The sequence below is a fragment of the Terrapene carolina genome, unplaced genomic scaffold (genome assembly GCF_002925995.2).
Source record: "Terrapene carolina triunguis isolate 2854851 unplaced genomic scaffold, T_m_triunguis-2.0 Scaffold210, whole genome shotgun sequence".
Taxonomy (NCBI): Eukaryota; Metazoa; Chordata; order Testudines; family Emydidae; genus Terrapene; species Terrapene triunguis.
In genome coordinates this window covers 24,665,090-24,688,946 of record NW_020664561.1, presented here as the reverse complement: position 1 = coordinate 24,688,946, position 23,857 = coordinate 24,665,090, and the positions used below count along the sequence as shown (strand labels likewise).

The window sequence follows — 23,857 nt, the reverse complement described above, 5'->3', positions numbered from 1 at the left end:
GGGAATCCCAGGCACCGAGGCGTCGTAGTCCTGGGCGCCAGAGGCACTACGGAGACAGCACCCCTGACTCCTACCTGTCCTCCTCCAGGGCCCAGAGACGTCATGTACGGGATCGCTCCAGCCATTCGTACGGCACCGTCCGCTCATCCCGGACTTCGGCTTCAGCACTCAGCCGCCCCTCATTGAGCCACTCGGTGCCACAGGACAGCCAGCTCTTCCGGGCCACCTTGTGTCCCAGGCCATTCCCTGGCAGGGACAGTGGTGCCAATGGGCACCGGGACCCCGCTCCGTGGCGGGAGCATCCCAGGCCCAGCCGATGTCACCACCTCGGCACCGCGACGAGGCAGTGGGCGCCGACCCTCCGGCACCGACTCGGGCCGCGGGTCAGGACGTCGAGCTTGCGGTACAGCCGGGTACAGATGACACCACGGCACCGACCTCCTCGGCGCCAGACGACTCCGTGGCGCCACCACCTCCGGTCTCTCAGGAGGATTTCAAGGCCCACCAGGAGCTACTCAGGAGGGTGGCATCAAACCTCCAGCTCCAGGCCGAGGAGATGTAGGAGCCGTCGGACACATTGTTTAATGTCCTGACCTCCTCGACGCCGGGGCGTGTGGCCCTCCTGCTCCATTCAGGGGGTGGCCAATATTACTACTGGCCTCTGGCAAACCCCGGCATCTCTCTGTCCAATCTCCAAAAAGGCCGAACAGAAGTACTTTGTGCCCACAAAGGGGCACGAGTACTTATACTCCCACCCAACTCCGAACTCTCTAGTGGTGGAGTCGGTGAACCACCGAGAGAGGCACGGCCAACCCGCTCCTACCCCTAAGGACAAAGACGCTCACAGGCTGGATTCCTTTGGGAGAAAAGTTTATTCGTCTGCGAGCTTTCAGCTCAGAGTGGCCAACCACCAGGCACTCTTGAGCAGATATGATTTTAACCTGTGGGGGTCCCTTGCCAAGTTTGAGCCCTCCCTCCTCGAGAAGGACAGGAAGGAGTTCCGGGCCCTTGTGGATGAGGGTGCGGCGGCTAAAGCGGCACTCCAGGTGGCCTCCAATGCGGCGAAAGACTCCCGTACTACCCTGCAGACGCTGGGCCTGTACATCCCGCCGGCCAAGGACAAGCCCAGGCCTCACACCTCCGCTCCACAGGCTAGGGGTAGATATGAGCCCCCGCCTAAGAAGCAGCGGGAGCAGAGGCGCCGGTCACAATGCCAATCCCGCTTGGCCCCTCGTCCGGGGCCCTCTAAGGCCAGGAGGCCAGGGAAGCGGTGTTTTTGACTACTTGCGGGGGGTCACCGGGCCTGTTGCCAGGTTAAACCCCCCCCCCCCCCAGTTAATAAAGTTCAGGTTTGCAAATCATTTACCTGCCTTCCGTTTGCAATGGTCCCGTATTACTACGGACCACTGGGTCCTCAACACTGTATCCCTGGGGTACAGGTTGCAGTTTGTTTCGCCCCCTCCCAATTGCCCTCCGGCCAGGGAATCGGCAGAGGACCTGGAACATGTGCTCCTCCTGGGTCAGGAGGTACAGTGCCTCCTCTCCCTGGGAGCTGTGGAGAGGGTACCTTGGGAATTCCAGGTCAAGGGATTCTATTCCAGGTATTTCCTCATCCCGAAGGCGAAGGGCGGGCTTCAGCCCATCCTCGACCTGCGGAAGCTCAACCAGCTCTTGGTACGCTGCAAATTCTGCATGGTATCCCTAGCCTCTATTATTCCCTCCCTAGACCCAGGGGATTGGTTTGCAGCGCTGGACCTTCAGGATGCCTACTTCCACATCCACATTTTCAGGATGCCTACTTCCACATCACAGGCGCTTCCTCCGTTTCCTGGTGGATCAGGACCACTACCAGTTTACGGTCCTCCCCTTTGGCCTCTCGACGGCCCCCAAGGTTTTCACCAAATGTATGGCGGTGGTAGCGGCCCACCTCAGGAGGAGAGGGCTGCAGGTCTTTCCCTACCTGGACAATTGGCTGCTCAGGGCAAGTCCCGGTCCCAGGTGCAGCAGCAAGTATCCCTCTTGCTACGCACCTGCTCCGCTCTGGGCCTAGTGGTAAACGAGGAGAAAACCACGTTAGTTCCAGTCCAGCGCATAGAATTCATAGGAGTGCTGCTGGACTCCCAGGCGGCCATGGCCTCCTTTCCAAGGGACAGGTTCGAGGCGCTCAGAGGCCTCGTCGCCTCGGTCACGGCCTTCCCGGTAACCACGGCTTGGATATGCCTTCAAATCCTCGGCCACATGGCAGCATGCACCACAGTGGTGCGACACACCAGGCTCCGGATGAGGCCCCTCCAACTCTGGTTGGCCTCTCGCTATTCCCAGGCCAGGGACGGCCTGGACAAGATTGTCACGGTGCCGCCAACGGTGGTTGCAGGCCTCCAATAGTGGTCCCTTCCGAGCAACATGCTCCGGGGAATCCCCTTCCGAGACCCGTCTCCCTCACTAGATCTAGTGTCGGATGCCTCGGACCTGGGCTGGGGAGCCCACGTGGGGGACATCAGGACCCAGGGTATGTGGTCACCCAAGGAACTGACCCTGCACATAATTGTCAGGGAACTCAGGACTGTGCACCTGGCGTGCCTGGCCTTTCGCCAGCACTTACAAGGGAAGGTGGTCAGAGTCCTCACGGACAACACCACCGCAAAGTATTACATCAACAGGCAAGGGGGCACGCGCTCCAGGGCCTTATGCCAGGAAGCCCAACTCCTGTGGGAGTTCTGTATAGCCCACAACATCCTCCTCCGAGTGTTCCACCTACCCAGCGAGAGCAACACGCTCGCAGATCGCCTGAGCAGGGTGTTCTCACATCAGCACGAGTGGTCCCTGCACAGAGAGGTGGCAGAATGGATTTTCCTTTAGTGGGGCACTCCCCAGGTGGACCTATTCGCCACCACCCAGAACTGCCTCTGTCCCAGGTTCTGTTCCAGGGTGATAGAAGGCAATGGGGCCATGACGGACTCGTTCCTGCTTGATTGGTCGGGGCCCCTGATGTACGCCTTCCCGCCCTTCCCCCTCATAGGCAGGGTCCTACAGAAGGTGAAGTCAGATGGGGCAAGAGTTATCCTGATAGCCCCGGATTGGGCCTGTCAACATTGGTACAGAACCCTACTGCAATTCTTGGCGCCCCCCACCCGCCCCCCGCAGGCTGCCGCTCCGCCCAGACCTCCTCTCCCAGGAGGGAGGTCGTCTCCTCCATCCCAACCTGGCCCCGCTCCACCTGACAGCGTGGCTGCTCCGTGGCTAGATGCGGAGGAGGGGAGGTGTACCGAGGCCGTTAGACGGGTCCTGCTCGAAAGCAGGAAGCCGTCCACACGGAGGATCTACCTGGCTAAGGCTATGTCTTCACTACGGGGGGGTCGATTTAAGATACGCAAATTCAGCTACACCAATAGTGTAGCTGAATTTGACGTATCCGAGCCGTATCTTACCCCGCTGTGAGGACGGCGGCAAATTGACCTCCGCGGCTCCCCCGTCGACAGCGCTTACTCCTACCTGTGCTGGTGGAGTACAAGCGTCGATTCGGGGATCGATTGTCACATCCCAACGAGACGCGATAATTCAATCCCCGAGAGATCGATTTCTACCTGCCGATTCAGGTGGGTAGTGAAGACGTAGCCTAAGTGGTATCGGTTCTCCTCATGGGTGAGGGAGAGAGGTTCCTGCCCCGCGTCTGTTCCGCTCCAGCTGGTCCTGGACTACCTCCTGTCCCTTAGGACCCAAGGGCTAGCCCCCTCCTCTATCAGGGTGCACCTGGCGTCCATTTCGGTCTTCCACCCTCCAGTGGCGGGACAGTCAGTGTTCTCCCACCACATGACTTCCAGGTTTTTAAAGGGTTTGGACAGAGCGTTCCCTTATACTAGACCCCCGGTTCCCCCTTGGGACCTGAACCTGGTTCTGTCACGCCTCACAGGACCTCCCTTTGAGCCCTTGGCCACTTGTTCCTGGTCCCGCTTGTCTGAGAAAGTGGCGTTTTTGGTGGCTATCACCTCAGCCCGCAGGATTTCGGAGCTTAGGGCGCTCACCTCGGAACCCCCGTACATTGTCTTCCATAAGGGGAAGGTACAGCTTCGCCTGCACCCGGACTTCCTGGTTTCATATGGACCAGGACATTTTCCTGCCAGTCTTGTGTCCTAAGCCCCATTCCTCCAGTGTAGGCGGCGTTCCTCATATGCTATATGTGCGTAGGGCGCTGGCCTTTTACTTAGATCGAACAAGGCCATTTCGGGCATCCTCTCAGCTTTTTTCATTGCTACGGCCGAGCACATGAGAGGGCAACCGGTTTCCACCCAGCGGATTTCCCACTGGATCACCTCGTGCATACGCACAAGTGTTATGTCCTGGCTGGGCTTCCCCCGCTTCCTATTGTTAAGGCGCATTCGACGAGAGCCCAGGCCTCGTCTGCGGCCTATGTGGCTCATGTCCCTATTCAGGACATCTGCAGGGCTGCTACCTGGTCCTCTGTCCATACTTTTGCATCGCACTATGCGATCGTCTCCCAAGCAAGGGACGACGCCGGGTTTGGTAGGGCGGTGCTCTGCCCGGGTAACCCTTAACCTTTATCATTTAGAACTCCTACCCACCTGCGTTAGGTATAGCTTGGAGTCACCTACTGTGGAATACACAGGAGCAATCACTCGAAGAAGAAAGGACAGTTACCTGTTCCATAACTGGCGTTCTTCGAGATGTGTTGCTCCTGTCTATTCCACATCCCACCCTCCTTCCCCTCTGTCGGAGTTGTCTGGCAAGAAGGAACTGAGGGTGGGGGGAGCACGCAGCCCCCTTTATAGCGCGATATGTTGGCGCCACTCCAGGGGTCGCAGCGGTGCTCCCCCACTACGGATGCTGCTAAGGGAAAAACTTCCGGCACCGGTGCACGTGGCAAGCACGCACCCCTACTGTGGAATAGACAGGAGCAACACATCTCGAAGAATGCCAGTTACGGAACAGGTAACTGTCTTTCTCTTCATACTTGAATCAGAGTTAGCAGTTTTCTTCAGAGAAAACAATTGGGTATGGTGAAAAAGAAGCACTGTTGGAAAGAAAATGAGGGGTTCATAATAGGGAAACCCCAGTTTTGCTTTTTGTGTACATGGATTTCCCTTCTTCACAGTATTGGAAGATTCAAACTCAAGTTTAACAATCTATGGGATTTTTTTTTTTAATACAAAATGTATTGTGGAGAGGGCAGGAACACCCAAAAATGTGTTGAATGTGTTTCTGACCATTTTATTTTATTTTACCTTCACATCTCAGGAAATTCAAGATCTTATCAGCAGTGGGTGCATACAGTAAAGGTATAACAATTTTATTTTTATTTGACTAGTTTGTTTATTTTTGGAAAAGTCAGCATACTGAACATCGAGCTTTAAAAGGATATTTAACTTTATATGGTCAATTAGCCGCATTCTCTAAATTTGTGTAGTGTTCCTTGTATTAATGTAACAGAGAAAGCATATTACACTAGTAAGGAAGTTATTTTTACCTAAATATTTTTTTTATAAACTAGTGTCTTTGTCATGACAATATTTTTATATTAGTTTAAAAATGAGAAAATGTCTCATGCACAAAATAAATGCCAAATTTTGAAAAGCACAGAATGTTTTTCTGTTCATCTAGCCAAGGATTTTTCTGTACACTGTATTGTGTTACATTCCATAACTGTGAGTTAGGTGTGGTACTAGGATTTGATAGGAATTTTATCACTTCTAGTAAACAGCAGTTTGGTTAATAATGTTTTTACATAGTCTGACTAACAGAGGACCTTTGTTGCACAACATTGTTACTAGGGAGGATTAGTAAAATATAGTACTTTAGACAAAACTCTTGTGATTAAATAAGACATGATTACCTCAATGTGATAGAAATAGTTTTTTTTAAATGATACAATATATACATGAATAAGCCAAGGAAAGCTTCCAATATTACATGTAATGTGGTAACAGTTCATGCATGGGTATGAGAATACGTCATTATGTTAGAATGCATTGATAAATATGTGTCAGCCATGATAATGACATACTGTAACCCTTGTGTAGATGTAGACAGCAGGTTGTAGATAGAATGCAGCTGTGGAAATTTTTCCTAATTTAAAAAGAGGGCTACTAGTTTCCTACTTTATTTTATGTCAGCCTGTCATTTATTTTTCTTGCTATTGTCTTAACTTAATCTTTGTTATAAGGGTTATTAAAATATGCTTTTGTATGTTTCAGAAAGGAGGTGCACTAATCAACACAGCTATGACCAAAGCCAGCCCTGCTGTGAAGACAGCATACAAATTTGTAAGATCAACACAATCTGTGCATAAAAAATTACAGAAACCACCTACAATCTCCAGTTATTGTCAAAAACTGAAAAAGCTGTATAGTTCCAATATGTATTACAGAAAAACATTACAGCCTAAGAAATTGTTTTCATCTTTTATTCCTATCTTGTGAGGGAACAATAACCACTCTATGTTACTGTTTTAAGTGGTTCAGTATGCTATTTTTGGCTTCATTCAAAATATACAGTAGATGCTTATTTGAATACCTATTACATATTTGAAATACAGCTGAAAACCTCTACTTAACTGATGATCTTAAAATATGGACTCTGAAAATACTAAATCTCATTACTACTTAGTAGTATACTAAGGCCCCTTTACTCCTCCCTGGCAGTGTAAATTAAAAGTCAGTATAAATGTTGTGTACAGTTCTAGGTGGTGTAAAGGAGTCTTTGTGTAAATAACAATATGTCCCTAAGGAATCCACTTTGACACTGAGTGGTACCCTATCCAGAGTGGGTTGGGAAGCATTTATATTGTGTGCAAGGAACAATTGCAGTCCAAAACTTCCACCATAAGCAAACTATTACTTATCTGGGTATGAGCATCTTTTAAACTTATTGTTATGGTGTTAATAAAATAGCACTAATTCAAAAAGTTATGGACTTGCACTCTTGGCCCTTGATTTACAGCTCATCTAGATGAAGCTGGGGTGTAAATCTGTACCGCTCTAGCATGTCACATGCTAACTGTCTACATGAACCTGCATGTAAAAGTTACCTGATGCATTTTGATCTACCCCGCTTTGAAACAGGAATAGGATCAAAGTGTTCTAGGGAACTTTTAGTGCATGGTAGCAGGGTCCACACTGGCAGTGCGCAGCAGGCTAGTGCAGTGAAGATTTACACCCCAGCTTGCCACACGCTGTTTAACTAGTTTTATGTCTTCAGTTTGACAAGCAGTCCAGTTTTTAAATGATCTTTAAATATCCCTAGATCATAAAGAATGTGAATTACATTATATTATCCAGGGTATAGAAACAATGTGGTAGTTTGTAAGAAATGACACAATAAGTATTTTAAGATTGGGTTCAAAGCACACAGGGGAAGAATCTTCTCTGCCTTTCTTTTGGCTTTTCCAAGGGCTCTTTAGATTGATGCATAGTAAGTAGTTCTGAATAAATCAGTGCTACAGTGTGATGCTAGTAGATTTTAAATAAAACTTAAAAAGAGAATTTTTAATTATACATCAATTCAAACTCTTACAAAAGTCATGAGGAAAGAAACAGGTAAATAAATTAAAGGTACTGTATAACCACCCACTCATTTATAATTTAAAAATGGTTCATTAACAGGCTAGCAGGAAATTATTCTCCTCCTCTATTTTTCATGAGCTTAGATGAGGTTTCATGATTTCCTCCCAGCTACCCATTTTGCCCATTATGTCCCTGATCCTACAACTTTCTGTATCAGCAGACTCCTTGTGTGTAAGAAGCCTTATTAATTTCAGTGGGAATCTGTGCATGGTCAGGCATAGATCAAGGTGCAGGAGCAGGCCTATATGTCCTCTCTTGCCCTTTCCCCTTCCATACATGCATGCATCTACTACATGGCACCCTGTTGCCTTGTTATTGAGCTACTGAGCTTATGATTTAAGGGTCACATTTTCAAAAGTTCCCTAATCTGGCCATCAAAACTATCCCAAGTTGTTGTACAGACGCTCCCCAGGTTACGCAAGACATGACTTACGCAAATTCGCACTTACAGAAAAGGTTCCGTAAGCCAGAAATAGGATTTTCAAGTGCGGAAATTTTTGCGTAACGTATGGGTATACGTTTCCAATTTACACAAAATTCGAGTTACACAAGGCTTTCCGGAATGGAACAATTGCGTAGGTCAGTGGGCATCTGTATATGGAAACACTCATAACTCTCCCCACAAACTACATCTCCCTGGGTGCCAAATCAATAATTAAGATGTGTGTGTCACTGATTTTCATGGGTAGAGTCTGAAGTTTTTCATATATCGCCCTTAAATGTGAAAAGTCATAGGCATAATTTTCAAGGCTACTTTTGAAAATTGGTTCTAAAAGTTAACTTGAATCTAACGCGGTTCATGTAAGGAAAACTTTCCTATTTCTCTTAAGACCAGGTTAGCATTTTTTCTATCAAAAATAAAATGTAGAAAATTTAGAATATAATTACTTGTCATCTAGAATGGTAATTCATCTCTAAATAGAAGGATGCCCTTGGGTCCATTTTCTGTGCAAATTATTGTCATGAACAATCATGGGACTTGGCTGCCTATTTTAATGCACACAGTTTCCCCCTAACTATCAGCACTACGCTGTTCAGCAACGCTGGAGAAATTCTCCATCTGCATATAAAACCACTTCATTTCTTTTAAGATTGATGTTGCCTTGCAAGTTACCAGACTGGAACACTATAGCAGTGAGCTTGAAAATCTTAACAGTTTTCCAACATGAGTTGCTATTAAAATACTACTTCAAATTTAAAGGACCATCTCAAATAAAGGGATGGACACTAGAGACCAGTAGGATGGTTCATTTTTAGCAATAGGTGAGGATACATTTGCAAAATTAGTGTGTTTTCACAACATTGGCATGTATGCACAACTCTTATTAACTGACTGCTATTAGCATAGTATAGCTAACTGATACAGCCCAGGTGAAATTAGTGATAGAGATTATTATCCTTATATCACATAAAATTTAAAAAAATATTTCTCATTAAGTAGGCCTTATGAAGCATATTCTTTGAACAAAGCCTATCTCTTGCACCACCAGTTAAGTCCTTTTGTTTTAATTTTCTAGGCAAAAAGTCATGCAAAGCAGGGAATGAAAGAAGTGAGGAGTAAGTTAAAACACAAGGTATGTAATACAATTTTACTTTCTTACCTTGCTTCTTGTATCAGTTTGAAGCTTATACTTTACAAATCACATGAGATTTGTGTTTTTAATGACTTTTGAAATATGCTTAGCCCTTTGTTCAACAATACATTTTTCATAACGAGCCCTCTGGCAACTATCTGTCATTCTATGCATCCACTGAATAATCTCTTTATTGTTTGCATATTTTATCATAGAACAACAGAGATCTTCAAAGATACGTTAACAGGATGTATGTTTTCATAAAGTTGATTGCTTTGATATCACAATTGAAGCCTTTGCTTCAAGCTGAGAATTTAAGACAGGATAGTCTTGCAGTACAATGTAATTCAGAAGGTGTAGTTGTCTGTTTTGGATTCATAAGATCCGAGCACAATGTTAATGTTTTAAAATAGAGAAACATTTCAACTTTGAAAAGTAACATAGAAATATCAGAATGAAGCTTGATTTAGGCATTTAAGGACAGTTTTCCTAATGAGTTTTATTTCTTCACTTATGATTATCCTTGTGAGAAGGGGGAACTAACTTCAATGTTATTTTATACTTTTCTCAAATATAAAGTTTAAAAAAAATTTCATAAACATTAATGGATTTAAATTGTTTTATATACATTCTAAAAGCTTAATTTGAAAACTTCACTCTGTGGCATTTGATAACTATTAACTTTCTGCAATGCTGTATTTCATTTTGTTAATAGATATGATCTTATGACAAATATTTAGTAACAAATGATCTGTATTAACAAAATTATTTTTAGTACTCTATGTATACATAGGATATGTAGATAAATATTGTAAACATGAGATTTTAAATCTATTCTGTTGTGTAGGAGAGTGATGAAGAATATGGAACTTGTAGCTCTGGTGTACTACAGTGTGCGCCAGTGTACACCTTACACAATCAGAAAAGAGGAAACTCAGAAAAACGAAGACTTGCCCAGGTAAGTCACCTGAAACCTTTGCTATCACTTTCTTAAAATATGGGGGGAAACTGTTTTCCTGTTACAGTAATGTGTTAAAATATTATGGTAAATACCTTTATTACTATCTGTATTCAGGAAATATGATAAGTAGTATTCACAATAATACTGCTTGCATAATATGCTGTTTTGAGAGTTGAGAGAATGGCTTATCATATATCATCCTCCTGGAGGGGAAAAAATAGGAAATTCAGCAGGGAGATGAGGTTGCCAGGTGTACATCTCCAGGAAAAGAAATCACAATTGATCCTTAGATATAGGACTATATTTTCAAACAAATATTTAAAATTATTTAATAAATACTGTTTAAAAGTACAAAGAGTACAAAACAGATAAATGCTAGGAATATTGAAGGTGTGATCTATTGAAAAGTTTACTTAGTAGTATGTATCTTTTATGGACTCCCATTAGATAAATAATTTCATAGGCATAAAACATACATATCAGATCAAGCATGAATATTAGTTTTTGAATAAAGGAATTCTGGTATATTCACGTATGCCCAAGCCGCTTTTCACTGATAAACTGTCTTTTTACAACCCTAAAATACAGTGGTATGTGTTAATACTTTACCTAAAGCCAGTTGATTTTGAGAGAGGGCATGCCTTTAATTCAGACCTTGCTCAAGCTGATTATCATATAGTGAATTTACTACTAAGTCAATTAGCTAACACTGTGTCAGATGTCTTGTTTTTCTGTTCTCAGTTCCTTTAATGGGTCTGGTTCTCTATAACAGGTGTAATATCTCGGTTTTAGCCCAGTACTAATTCCCGAATGCCCAAATTCTATTTGAATTATTGCTTTATTCTATACAGAGTAATAAACAGTCTCGGGGTTTTGTGATCTCTTTTGAATAAGAATATATATTTTTAATAATATATACAAACTCCTGCTTTCGATACCACAAATGTTTCTTCCTTAGATAAGAAGTGTGTACTGTAGGTCTTCGAATTGACAGTTGAATTTACCGGACTATTGACACTATTTTACTTTATATATAATAATAATGTTATGATAAAATTCTAATTTTGTAAGCCCATGCATTCAGGTGTTTTGACTGATAAAATAGAAAGTGTTTGTGGAAACTAATATACAATTAGGGTAGATTAATGACATGCTCAGTAGAATGTTAGAAAATGTATGGTAATACTGAGGCCATTGGTTCCAGTGGTATAAATAATGTAGGCAGATCTATTTTAATTATGCAGGTGGATTCTCTTCTGTAACATGTTTTTCGGGTTTCTTTTTAAATACAGTAATACTAAAGTCGGCAAGTGTGTGCTGTCATTGTATTTTCACATAGACTAACACAGTGCGTCCTTTCTTTCAAGAACCTTGTATAGTTTAAATTTCCTGCCTTGACTGTTGAGAAAGAAGATATGCAGATACATTTAGAATTTTAAAAATGTAGTATTTATAACAGAGATTGATATTTATTTTTAATTGGTAACTGTCATTCTAATATACAGAAACTTTTTCTTTAACCACATCTGTGTCGCATAACACTGCTTTTTTCAGTACACTGTAGAAACACATACCCAAATCTGTTTATATGTTCACTTAAACTTTTATGCAAATGTACAACACAAATATAGCTAAAATATGTGTCTGCACATTCAGATGCTTTTAAATGCTGCACATATAGAAAAACTGTTAGCTTATTAATTTACTTCATGGTCAGGTCTGTCTGCTGTTCCACTTTAACTGTTTAATTTTAGTACTGGAGTCAACATCAATAAATTGTACCAAAGTAAATTTTATTATTAGATACTAATGTTTCTTCTGAAGGACTGTTATTGTAGAATACTTAAACATTTATATGATTTTTCATTCATACAATCGTATAATACTGAGATTTAGTACATCTTTTCTGACAACTAGCCAACTTTTTATTTGTGAAACAGCATACACTTCTTTCAGAATGATACAGTGTATCAGGTCAGAACAGCTGAGATTTTTTTTGTCCTATATAGAGCAAGGAAAATCTTAATGCTCTTTAAAAAGCGGGGGGTTGTTTACAAGACAAGCTCTGTTACTAATGGGTCCATATCTTTGCCGAGCTGAGAGAGCAGCATGACCCATGTCCCCACCCCATCCTCTACCCTGAATGTCACATGCACTCAGTAGGCAGGAAACAACAAGCTGTAATCACAGACCAAGAAGTTTGGTCTTCTACAGTTCCAAAAAATGCAAACTGGGCTTTGTGGTTCCAAAACATCATTATCTATATGGAGTCTCAGGCTGTCCTACATGTTATAATTGGTGCTGTTTTTAAACATGGAGGCTCTTAGCATCAGCTAACAATAATGCAAGATCCATTGAACTAACTGCTGGCTTTGAGAGCTTGCATCTATATAAATTATATTACTTATTATTATTAATATTATTATTAAAAGCAAATGAATTGCATTCATTGCTACACTTCATAATTGTAGAGCTTTGTCTGGAGCTTTCCTTCCTGCTGATTAATCTTTTTGTCCAGGTTTCTAAAATGGCGCTGCTCACTGTCATCTCACTGTAGTCACTGAAAAATAAGATAGTGCTAATGGTCACACAGTAGCTTATGCATTTAAATATACATTTTAAATAATGGATAAAGGTTGGTTCATTGAAAAATCAACTATGAGAATACTTCTAAAATCCCAGACAGTGTAGATTTTTAAGTCTTCTTACCTCAAGACAATGAGGGCTTCACCCACACCCCCACTCCTCCATCCCCATTATCAACCATCTCACAGTAAGTCATTTTAAAGTACTGCAACATAAAGAATTTAATGTTACACTTTCTGTTTCATGTCAGGCCTATTGATGGGAGTTTTTATTTCCCCATTGCTGCTTTCCAGTAAACCATAAATGTCAAATTAGTCATTTGAAATTAATTCAAAAATATTGTTTATAATTTAAAAAAAATACTTTATAAAATAGTGTATGATGCTGAAGTTCTCTTGATTCTAGAGATCAGTTTAATGACTGTTTCATTACCAGGAGATTTTGTACAATAGAATGTGAATCTGCTTTTTACCCCAACAAATAGTAGTTTGTATGCTGGTCTACTAATTAGTACGGTTATTTCCTGTTTTGTTGATGAGGCTTAAATAAATGTCAAGGGTACAGCCATGAAGATCTTCCAATTAGGCTTTGCGTTTGTAAAACCCAACCCCTTTGCTTTTGTGTGAAGATGACAGTTCCAACTGCAGCCTCAGCCTAACAGGGCTCAAGGGAAAGGATTCTTCTCTGGTTTTATTGAAAACAAGGCCAGTTTGGCCCAGTGAGAATACCGGCACTGGTCACAATGCAGAGCCATTTTTAACAATGAATATTTACTAATCTTTATCATTGCCCTTGTGGTTGTTTTAAAAAAAAAATAGACTTTAAAAAAAATCAGAATGAATTATGATATGTAAAAGAGCTGCTGAAGCTTAATCAGAGGATAAATAATTAAATCTGTTATCACAAACTATAGTGTTTATATTGGTTTCCTTTAATTAGCATTTGGGAAATCTTTCCCAAGGAAAGCAAAACAAAAAACAAAACAAAAAAAAACACAATTCAACTTAGCCTAAGATAGTGTTAGAAAAATTGTTCTCTCTCTCTCATATATGTTTGAGCCCACTCTTGCTTAGGTTAGCTATTCTGGGCTTTTTGTGTGTGCGGGAGCTTAGCTGTATTGCAAGTCAACATTAACAGATGGATTGCCCTAAGCAAGGGAAAACCACAACAACAAAATCTAGTGAAAGTAGAGGATTGAAGCTTTTTATTGTTAAGCCTTATTAAAACCTTGGCATGTACACTACTGTTAACTGTTTCATGCCTTGAACTAATAGCATTTCTCTGATATTTTCTGTATTCTAAGTAGACAAGGTACATGAGATAGTATGAGAAATTTCGAGTTAAATGTTTTGAACGACAAACTAAAGCAAAACATGAGATTGTTTCAGCCCATGTTTACATTATTTTGCCACATATTATTAGCAAATTACACTGTTTTTACTATTTACCAACATTTTTTTGGTAATACATGAATTAAACTACTGAGAACTCAGTTTTTCATAATTCATTTTAATTCCTTTTCTTTACATGCATTGATGCAGTGCAGATTTCGGGGTGGGGGCGGGGGAGTGTACACAGACACAACCATGTTTCTACCATACTGCTTAAAATACTACAAAAAAAAAAAAAAGAGTTTCAGTAAGAAAAAAGGAGGAATACCAGGAAGATCTGTTTGTTTTCATGAATATGATCTATGTAATTTTACCATATGTAACCATTATCCCAAGTGATTGGTGGCTTATTTAAAAGGGAACATTGCTGGGTTTAAATAGTCCTTATGTATTCAGTGGCTTATAAAACATGCTAGCAGATTTGCAGAGTACTATGTAACAACTATGAGCTCATTTTATAATTAATAAGCTACCAATGCACCCTTGTCTCAAAGGAAATAGACGTAAGACTTATAGGCATGCAGTAACTTGTAGCCATAATAAAAAATAGGGCATTTGGATTGTAAGTGTGGATTTACTGGGAATCCCAATGTGTCCCTGCTACTTTACTTACACATATATCAAAGCAACTAGGTGAACTACTTGTCATGACTATGCAGTATTTTAAATATAGTGTTTTAAAAATCTCGTTTATAATTGAAACCTCTTTATGTAACAAGTGTAACTAAAACCAGTTCAGATTAAACCTTTTATCTTGCTTTCCCCAAACATAAGTGAATTGACCAAATAAAAGTATTCTTTCTCTTTTCTTTTTAAAGCAGAACATAGATGTGACTTTCAGATACTTAGTATAAATATAGCATAATGAATAGAACACACACAGTTCAAGTGATAGAATGTGTACTTTGGCTCCTCCTCAACAGCTATTGCAAGTCTCAGAGGAGGAGGCAGCATTCAGCATCTTCAGGAGAATACCGAATGCCCCATACATCAATACCACCTCCAATGGCTAGCAAAGAAATGACACAAATATTAGCTGCAAAGAGCCTCCAGTACCTGACTACCCTCCCAACCTGGCAAAAGGTGATTATGGCAGGTCATGGTGGGAATAGAAAGGAAATGGGAGAAGAGGAGATTGGAGCAAAATTGGGCCATTGGAGTGCTGCTGAATATAAATACTGCAAAAGAGGGAGACACAAGTCCCATTATTAAACACGAATCGAACATCTTCATAATTTAAAAAATATAAAAGTTGTGGTTCCATGCTTTCTATTGTATTTGGATTCAGCTGGAATGTTTGGGATCACATTTGGGAAACACAGAATAATAGCTTCTGTCCACATGCCTCATATCTACTGAAAATCCTACATGGATCTTGGGTAGCTTTAATCCTCATTGAATAATTAAAGTAATGTAGATAAAATATTACAATTGACAGATGTCATATGCAGTAACAATTAGCAGTTTTGAATTTGTAATTTAATAGTGTACTTCATCTTTAGGGAAACTTTTCCTATAAAATATGTTCTGCGATAAACTTCGGTCAATTGGTAAATTATATATTTTGAACAAAAGAGGGCATAATTTGAAAATATTGCAAGCAATTTTAGTTTTCTTTTAATTTACGGGGACAGTTTTTTGTCTTTGTATGTCAAGTAAGATCTCTTCATTCTGCAAATTGTTCAGCTTTTCTTTTAATTAAAAATGAAAAACCTAGACAGCAAAAAATTCAAATTATAAATTACGAGAGTGCCCTCTGGTGGTCCTGATATCTTCCCATATACTACAAGCCTATATGTACCCAGTGTCATATGGTGAATGCTTGCTCTTTATATCAAAAGATCTTTTAGAAACAAAACAGTAACCATTATCTCAATAGAATTCTTATCTAAAAGAGTATGCAGACTTATAGATGTTTGTCATATCCATGTCCTTCAAACAGAACAATCTTTATTATTTGTAGATGTACTTTCTGAACAGTAACAATCTGTTTCCTTAATTTACTTAAAATATTTTGTGGCATAACCATACTCTTGAGATTAATTATGAAAAAATATTGAAGGGGGACTACCTTGTTTCAGTGATTTATTTAGCAAATTGATGTATTTAAAACAAAAAGGAGACAATGCAGATATTATAAAGCTTTTTATTTTTATCTCTGATTGTTTCTCTTCTGTTCTTAGCCCATTCTTTTTTTTTTTTTCTGTTAAGATCTTAACAAAACAGAAAGAAATCTTATGGTACTAGCTGCATTACTGGTGCAAGTTTCTCCTTTACTCATTATTGACTTATACTCTCATGTTTCATTTTATTCTATAGAAGACATCTGCCCTTCTTTGGTTTGGCCTCCCCAGTGAAAAACCATACTTGAGAACCATCTCTGTCATCAAGTTTCCAAACAAAAAAAGGGAGGGCCTGGAAGCTGGTCCAGAAGCTCTTGCTGGCCTTTGTGGCATTTAGATGAGTAGTTGGCCTTTTCAGGACCAAGGCACCAACACATACTGCCTCAGCTTTATCCAAATGAGAAATCTAGAAATTGAAAGCTTGGCAGGTGGATTCTTTTGACATATGCAATCTATTTTAGTTCTGGAACTAATGAATGAAAAGGCAGTTCAGCTGCGAGTCTGTCACAAAAACAACCTTAGTGTTGCACAAACAAAGGATTCTTTTAAGGTTCTGAAAGAGAAACACTATTGTGCTGAGTATGCTGTGGAGAATCAGAAGAAGCTCTTCAATATTTGATAATTAAGTGAAGTAACTAGGAGTAGACTACTAATCAAGATAAATTACATTGATATTTATATCTTACTTTTATTTGCCATGCATCCCTCTTCTCGCATCCTACCTAAGAACAGCAGTTACAGATAGTGTTATGGCTCCACCTAGCAGAAGGAAGGAGACAAAAGTTCTGTCAATTCAAGACACCAATCCATCTGCTTCCTTTCCAACTTAATTTTGCCTCCTGACCTAGAAGCATGGAGAGAGCAGCCTTATGTCTCCAGCTTCAGCTCCCCTTCTGTCTGGTCTCTAACCTCCTGTACGTTAGAGGGAAGCAATGAAAAAAGAAGTGATTCAGGTATAGGACAATGAGTTTGGCTGATGGAAAAAGCAGGGAGAAGAAGAGCAACAGGAAAAATCCTTTCCTGTCGAGATCTTACAGCTAGTAGAGTTGGCAGCTGGAAGGGATAAATGTAAATGGAACTAGCAGGAAGATTTCCTCCTCATGATTAAATCTTCTGATCATGGATTCTGAACTGAGATGATGATGGAATCACACCTAAGGCTCAACTCCATTTCCCCGCAACATAGATTAGCTTCTTAGATTGCACAGTCAGTCTGAGAGTTCCTCACCCGGATAGGCTCTAACAGAGCCTGTAGGTCTGCGTGACAGGGTTGCAGCTGATGCAATATTGCCAACTCTTCTGGTTTTATTTTGAGTCTTATTTGGGTCTGTTCCTAAAGCCTTAGCTCATGGAATCTCAGTTTTCATTTTTAAAAAAGTTTCTAGTCCTCATGGTTGTGTGAAAACGTGAAGCCTCAGCAGGCTTCAAAAATCAGAAGGGAAATAAAAAGAATCCAACATCTATTATTTTGGTAAAAAACCAACCCTCATGATTTTTAAGCCAATTGTAAACATTGGGCCCCAAAAATCATGACTTTTGTATGTTTGGGGTTGGTAATATTATCAATGCCAAAACTACCAGCATATCAGCCCTCTTTGTTTTCAGAGCCTCCATGCTTCCCAATTTGGGCTTATGTATACTGGATGAAATCTATGCCCACCATCAGGGTGTTGCCCAGCTTCTCATGGCAATGACCCTTCTGGAAGAGTTATTCCCACTCTGGGATTGATGCCCTTCTCCCCATGGAGGGAGCTTGGTGCTGATAGGCTATCTTCCTCCTCCCACATTCTAGCCAGCAGAGGTGACAGGGTCTCTTTGGCTCTGGGGCTCTGAATGTATAATGCTTTTCTGGGAATCATTACAACATCCCTGTAATCTCTTTTACTCCAAATTACTCTTAACCTTAGCTCTATTTTCACATAGCTTTTGGTCTGGTAATTTCCCCTTTTTTAAAACAGCAATAATTTTGTATATGAACTATTAACAGAAATCCCAAAGAGAATGTTACAATGTAATATTTCTAATGATTTGAAGATATGGTGTATCAACCTGAAATCAATTTTTCTTTATTTTAACATTTTAGGATCAGATTAACTGATATGTTCTGGCTGCTTCACCCTACTTAGTAGCAGTGCAAAGCAACCTGAGTGTTCTGGCCATTTAAGCTGGGTTTACAGCTGTTTTGTATCATCAGAGCAGCACAAAACAGCTAGATTGTACATCCCGGGTTCCCCAACCTCCTGACCTCTGCATCTCCAAATTTCGTCTTCTTCCCCGTGTTTCCCTACACACATACCAGTTTCACTCTCCTGTCACCCGCATTCCCTGGCACACACACATCCTTCTCTCTATTTAATTCCTTGCTCTACTTGGGTGAGTAGTTTACCTTTAAGGGAAGGACATCATCACAGAGAACTAGTTTAACATGAGCCTCTATTAACTATAACAGTAATCATCCCTGGAAATGGAACCTGTGTCCTCATGTTTTTCAGGAGGTTTGTTAATATCTGGGCTACAGCTCCCAGTCTAGTATTGTTTTAATTCTGACTGATTTCAAGAAAGGTCTGTAAGACCTTTACATCTGCTTTAAATTGATTCTCTCCAGGTCCATCCTTCAGCCTTCTGAACTATTCATAGCCCCATTAAAAGTAGAAAAATTGATTCTCATCATTATCCCCCAAAGCATCTTTATTCCCTTCCCTCACAGATTCCTAAATACCAGCAAGTAGTTTTCAAATTTCCCGTGGTTCATGGAACCACATTCAAACTTTGAGAGACCTATCCCTGAAATTATAAGTAAGGTTCTCTTAAGGTAGCATTTCAGTTGCTGTCAAGATATCCCACAGAGAGTGGGGAATTAAATTCACTGATTATTTCTCCTTTGGTGGTTTGCGTCTTTCAAAACCAGACAGTTCACTGACTTTCCCACTGAGTTTGTTCTGGGGATTAATTCAGAGTTGTATGTTAACGAACCTATTGGTTTACTTAGGTTGTATCCTTATCTGTATTTGCTGCAGCAGAGAAAGAGTCTTTCCCTGCAGTTTTGAAGTCATTTTCTATCTTGCACTCATAGTTTTAGAAGTTTCCTGTTTGTGATGGTAACAAGTGGCAAAAGGTACCAAAACTACAGAGTTTTGGCAGATTAAAAACTATATCCTACTAATTTATGTCCAGGGCAAACAGCCAAATGCCATTTTGTATGAGGCCAGTGTGGACTGTTCCAGACTCTCAGAGCAGAAGTACATGATACATGACCATTTGTTCATCTCCTCCCAACTGCCATTTCCAGTTGGATCAGTCCTTGCCTACTGAAATGTATTGGCTATTAGGTGCTCTGAGCACAATTGTCAAGTAAGCGTAACTGCCGTGGCTCACTTCTTATGACATCATTTGTCTGTAAATGTGGTTGCTTGGTATAATGGGGAAGAGGAATACTGAACGAGGGAAAATTTACTCAACTGTAATCCCATTTGTCATAGTCTTCTCTTTTCCTCCCATTTCCTGCATCATTCTAGTCTGCCCTTGAGTGTAACTAAAAGTATTTTCCCTATGATCTCATTGTCCTTTACTATAGCCTGGAAGTATCTAACTGGAAAGGAGTGGGTGGATTAGTGCTTACATAGTACCCTGAACTAACTGATTTTTTGCCTCCTTGCTTCTGTCTGTAATTCTTGTTGCTGGATAGGATGGGAGAAGGAGGGGACTGTGAGAAATAGAATTTCTGATGATTGAGTTTTCCTTATCTAGCTTTCTCATATTAAATGAGTAACTTTCATATCTTAAACCAGAAGGAAACTTTACTTCACATATTTTATTTTAAACACAGTTGAAAACTTTAAATGTTGATATATTGAATAGTCAGTAAAAGTGAAACTATATTTGAGCTGCCATTTTTCAAAAGCTTATTTGTTTCACACATTGAGGACAATTAATGGCAGTAGCCTTATCAAACTTCCTGTGTTCGTACTGATTAATAAGGACTCATTATCTGAAAGTTATGATCCTGAAAGTTGCAGTATTAAATAAAAAAACTGACATTTCAAAGATTTGGCTTTCATGCCCAATCAAAAATGTAACAATTTAACTTTTAAATCCTTTAGTATTTATGTATTTCTCCTACATATTTGAGATTTTGGGGCCATCATAGCAAGTTTATGAAACCACTATCATATGTAAGAGAACTTTTTTTCCTTTTGTAACTTTCCTCATTTTATTTGGTTCTGTCCATATTTATAGTTGCTGCTATAACCTTCGCTTTATTCACAGTTGCCAGCATCCACCTCAGTCCTCTAGACAGCAAACCTTGTAAAGATGGAGGTTTTCCAAAAAAGCAAAGACCAGAGAAGACAGAGTTGTGAAAATTATGGCTAAGCAGTCATAATCTTATTAAAATAACATATATTAATGATGAAAGGAAACATGTCTTGACAGTAGGGAAGAAGCAACAGCATCACAGATATGTCACCAGCCCACCAATTCCAGTGCTCCATAGAGGCTCCAGGATAGGTGAATGGCCCATGCTATAGTGACATCATCAGGCACCAGGATGCCGTCTGGGGGTTGAAGATGGGTCTCTGAACTCATCCCCGCACTGGCTACAATTGCTTCTTTCCCATAGCTTCTGTACAGGCCAGTTAAGCTTGACGGGGTGGTTCAATGAAGTGGCTTATGAAGGCCACCAACTGATCATTTCTTAAATTGTTTCTTTGTGGAATTTACACTATATTTCACAGATAGGAAGGAAAAGATAACATAGTTAATAATTTGTGTGAGCCAGAAGAGGTGAGGATATCTATCAGAGAAACCTTCACTTTACTCTTATAAGTAAAATAAGAAAAATGTAGACTGCATGAAACGTGTGTGTGTGTGTGTGTGTGTGTATATATATATATATATAAATTTTATGAAGATTTTATTATTAAATTTATTATATAAACAGTACCAACTGGAAGGAGCCATATGAGTTTAGTAATTGTAGGAAGTTTTACTTGCTTTATAAAGCAAATTATGACAACAGTTTATTAAGTCTTTATAAAGTTTTGGTGCAGCAAGAAAGGAGGGTTACGATCTTGTTTTTTTCTGGTAATGAATTTAAGAGGTCTGTTTATTAGAACTCTGATCAGGAAGGAAACAAAGGTCTGTCCCTTTTTTTATGAAATGGTATAAAAAGTGTGCACACTTCAAAATGCAGAAAAGACAGAAATTAAAAGCTTAAATAACTCCAAACAGCAGGGTTCATCAGTAATGGAAGGTTTTCTTAAATGACTTTGACAGCTTTTGCAGGTGCACATACTATGTCACTTCATCTAGTGGAGCTTTGAAAAAGATTTATGGCTCTCCATTTAGAATTTATTAAGAGAATTTTTTCTTTTTTGCAAAGCAGTCTGGACATACTCCTCCCTCCTAGTCATTTTTATTGCAACTCTGAGAGGAAAGTCATCTATTCAAAAACATATGTTGTATTTTGTCTCAGTGGCTATTTCATGGTACCTTAAATGATTGTGAATATGCTTGTTTAGTCCTGGAAATGTGCCTATAGTATATTTCTTTCTTTTAAATTTTTAATCAAGATTTTAAATATTTTTATGTACATCTCATTTTATTTATGTTAGCATTCACCAATTGGATGTAAAAAAAAATATTTCCTCCTATAATACCACACCCATAAAAATTCAAAAATCCATCTCCAAAGAGAGAGTGAAAGTCAAGGGGAAAGGCAGAAATGTCTCTCATTTTTATTTACTTCATCGGCATATGTTGTGTCATACTCTGCCTTCGTATACTATGCTATTGCAGCTGGTATCCACTAATGTGCAGAGTAATGGCAAACCATAATAGTTTCAGAAGACCTCTCAAAAGAGCCCAGGCAAGGGTAACTGTTAAGCCCTGTGGCGTATGCCAGTTCTAATCAGCTTGTTCAGTTCCTATTTTCCAAAGACATACCTTTTTTTTTTTTTTTTAACCTGACGCATTCACTCTTTGAAACTATTTGTACTGTTTGTTTCTAGGAGCCAGTCAGTATAATCCCATGGGATTTTATTCTGTTGATGGAATTAATGCTTCCATATAAAAAGCCTGTTGCAGTTGCTTTTTTTATTTGTATTTTTGGTAAGCATTTTTAAAAAAATGGAATGAATTCTTCATTTTGGAATAGCCCTTCTTCTCTTGAAGACTTCTTGTTTCATCGCTGAGATGATTTATGGTTGCAACAACTAAATCTGATGTGTCTACAGAACCGGACTCTGCAGAGCCACTTGCAGAATTGAGGCCTCAATTTGTATTAAATGAGAAATTTATCTGGAATTGACACATCAGTGGGAATCTCCATTGAGAATTAATTCATTCCCAATACTATGGAATCAAGGTATTTTAATGGATAAACACAGATAAATGTTTAGACAACTGAGTGTCACTGCTGCTAGCCATAAAGACGATATGTTTCAAAAGATACTTTCAGTAGCATTAGTCACTGACGAGTCAGCAGTCCACTGTTTCATTAGATATTGACTGTACAGTATTCTGTTCCACGCTTAAATATTGGTTCCATTGTAAAGTTTAGTCTGGGTTCTTTGCCTGATTTCACCCTTAAAAATAGAAAACTCAGTAATAAGTAATACCTTTTCAGAAAAGGTATATTAGAAATAGAAAAAGGTACAGCGAGGGCAATAAAAATTATTAGAGGTATGGAACATTGAGACTGTTCAGCTTGGAAAAGAGATGACGGGGGTGGGATATGATAGAGGTGTATAAAATCATGAATGGTGTGGGGGAAAAGAGAATAGGGAAGTGTTATTTACCCCATCACATAACACAAAAGCCAGGAGTCACCCGATGAGGTTAATGGGCAGCAGGCTTAAAACAAACAAAAGGCAGTAATTCACACAACACACAGTCAGTCTGTGGAACACATTGCCAGGGGATGCTGTGAAGGCCAAGTCTATAACTAGGTTAAAATAAATTAGATAAGTTCATGGAGGTTAGATCCCTCGGTGGCTGTTAGCCGAGATGGTCAGGGATGCAATCCCATGCTCTTGGGTGTCCCTAGCCTCTGACTGCCAGAGGCTGGGACTGAACAACAGGGGATGGATCTCTTGATGATTGTCCTGTTCTGTTCATTCCCTTTGAAGCATCTGGCATTGGCCACTTTTGGGAGACAAGATAATAGGCTAGAAGATGGACCCAGTATGGTCGGACCCATTCTTATGTTATCAACTGGTAAGTCATTAAGGGCCATATGTTTCCTCTCTGTGGTAAAGCAGTGTGGAAAAGACTAAGATCCATGAAAAAAGTACTACAAAATTTAGCTGCATAAATTAAAACATTTCTTGTCATTCAGTCTTGAAGAAAAACATATTTGTGGTAACCTGCAATGTATATACCCAGAGACACTCATGGAGAAGAAAAAGTATTGTAGACACTGTGTTGGTGTTTATGTAGAACAATGCTCTAGTTCATGTATCAGAGGGGTAGCCGTGTTAGTCTGAATCTGTAAAAAGCAACAGAGGGTCCTGTGGCACCTTTAAGACTAACAGAAGTATTGGGAGCATAAGCTTTCGTGGGTAAGAACCTCACTTCTTCAGATGCAAGAAGAAGTGAGGTTGCATCTGAAGAAGTGAGGTTCTTACCCACGAAAGCTTATGCTCCC

General features: G+C 40.4%; 1 protein-coding gene across 2 annotated transcripts in view; it reads left to right on the top strand.

The window, feature by feature from the left end:
* The window catches only part of LOC112115852 (DENN domain-containing protein 1B), a 266,079-nt gene that overhangs the window by 230,892 nt on the left and 11,330 nt on the right, over positions 1 to 23,857 (top strand). The window contains exons 16-19 of one of the 2 annotated variants that reach the window (XM_024213050.3): positions 5,254 to 5,294; positions 6,210 to 6,278; positions 9,095 to 9,151; positions 9,999 to 10,109. In XM_024213050.3, coding sequence (XP_024068818.1) covers positions 5,254 to 5,294; positions 6,210 to 6,278; positions 9,095 to 9,151; positions 9,999 to 10,109 — 278 coding nt within the window. Of the gene's footprint in view, positions 1 to 5,253; positions 5,295 to 6,209; positions 6,279 to 9,094; positions 9,152 to 9,998; positions 10,110 to 23,857 lie in introns of those variants that run through there. The other variant, XR_002908855.2, reaches the window with a different exon arrangement.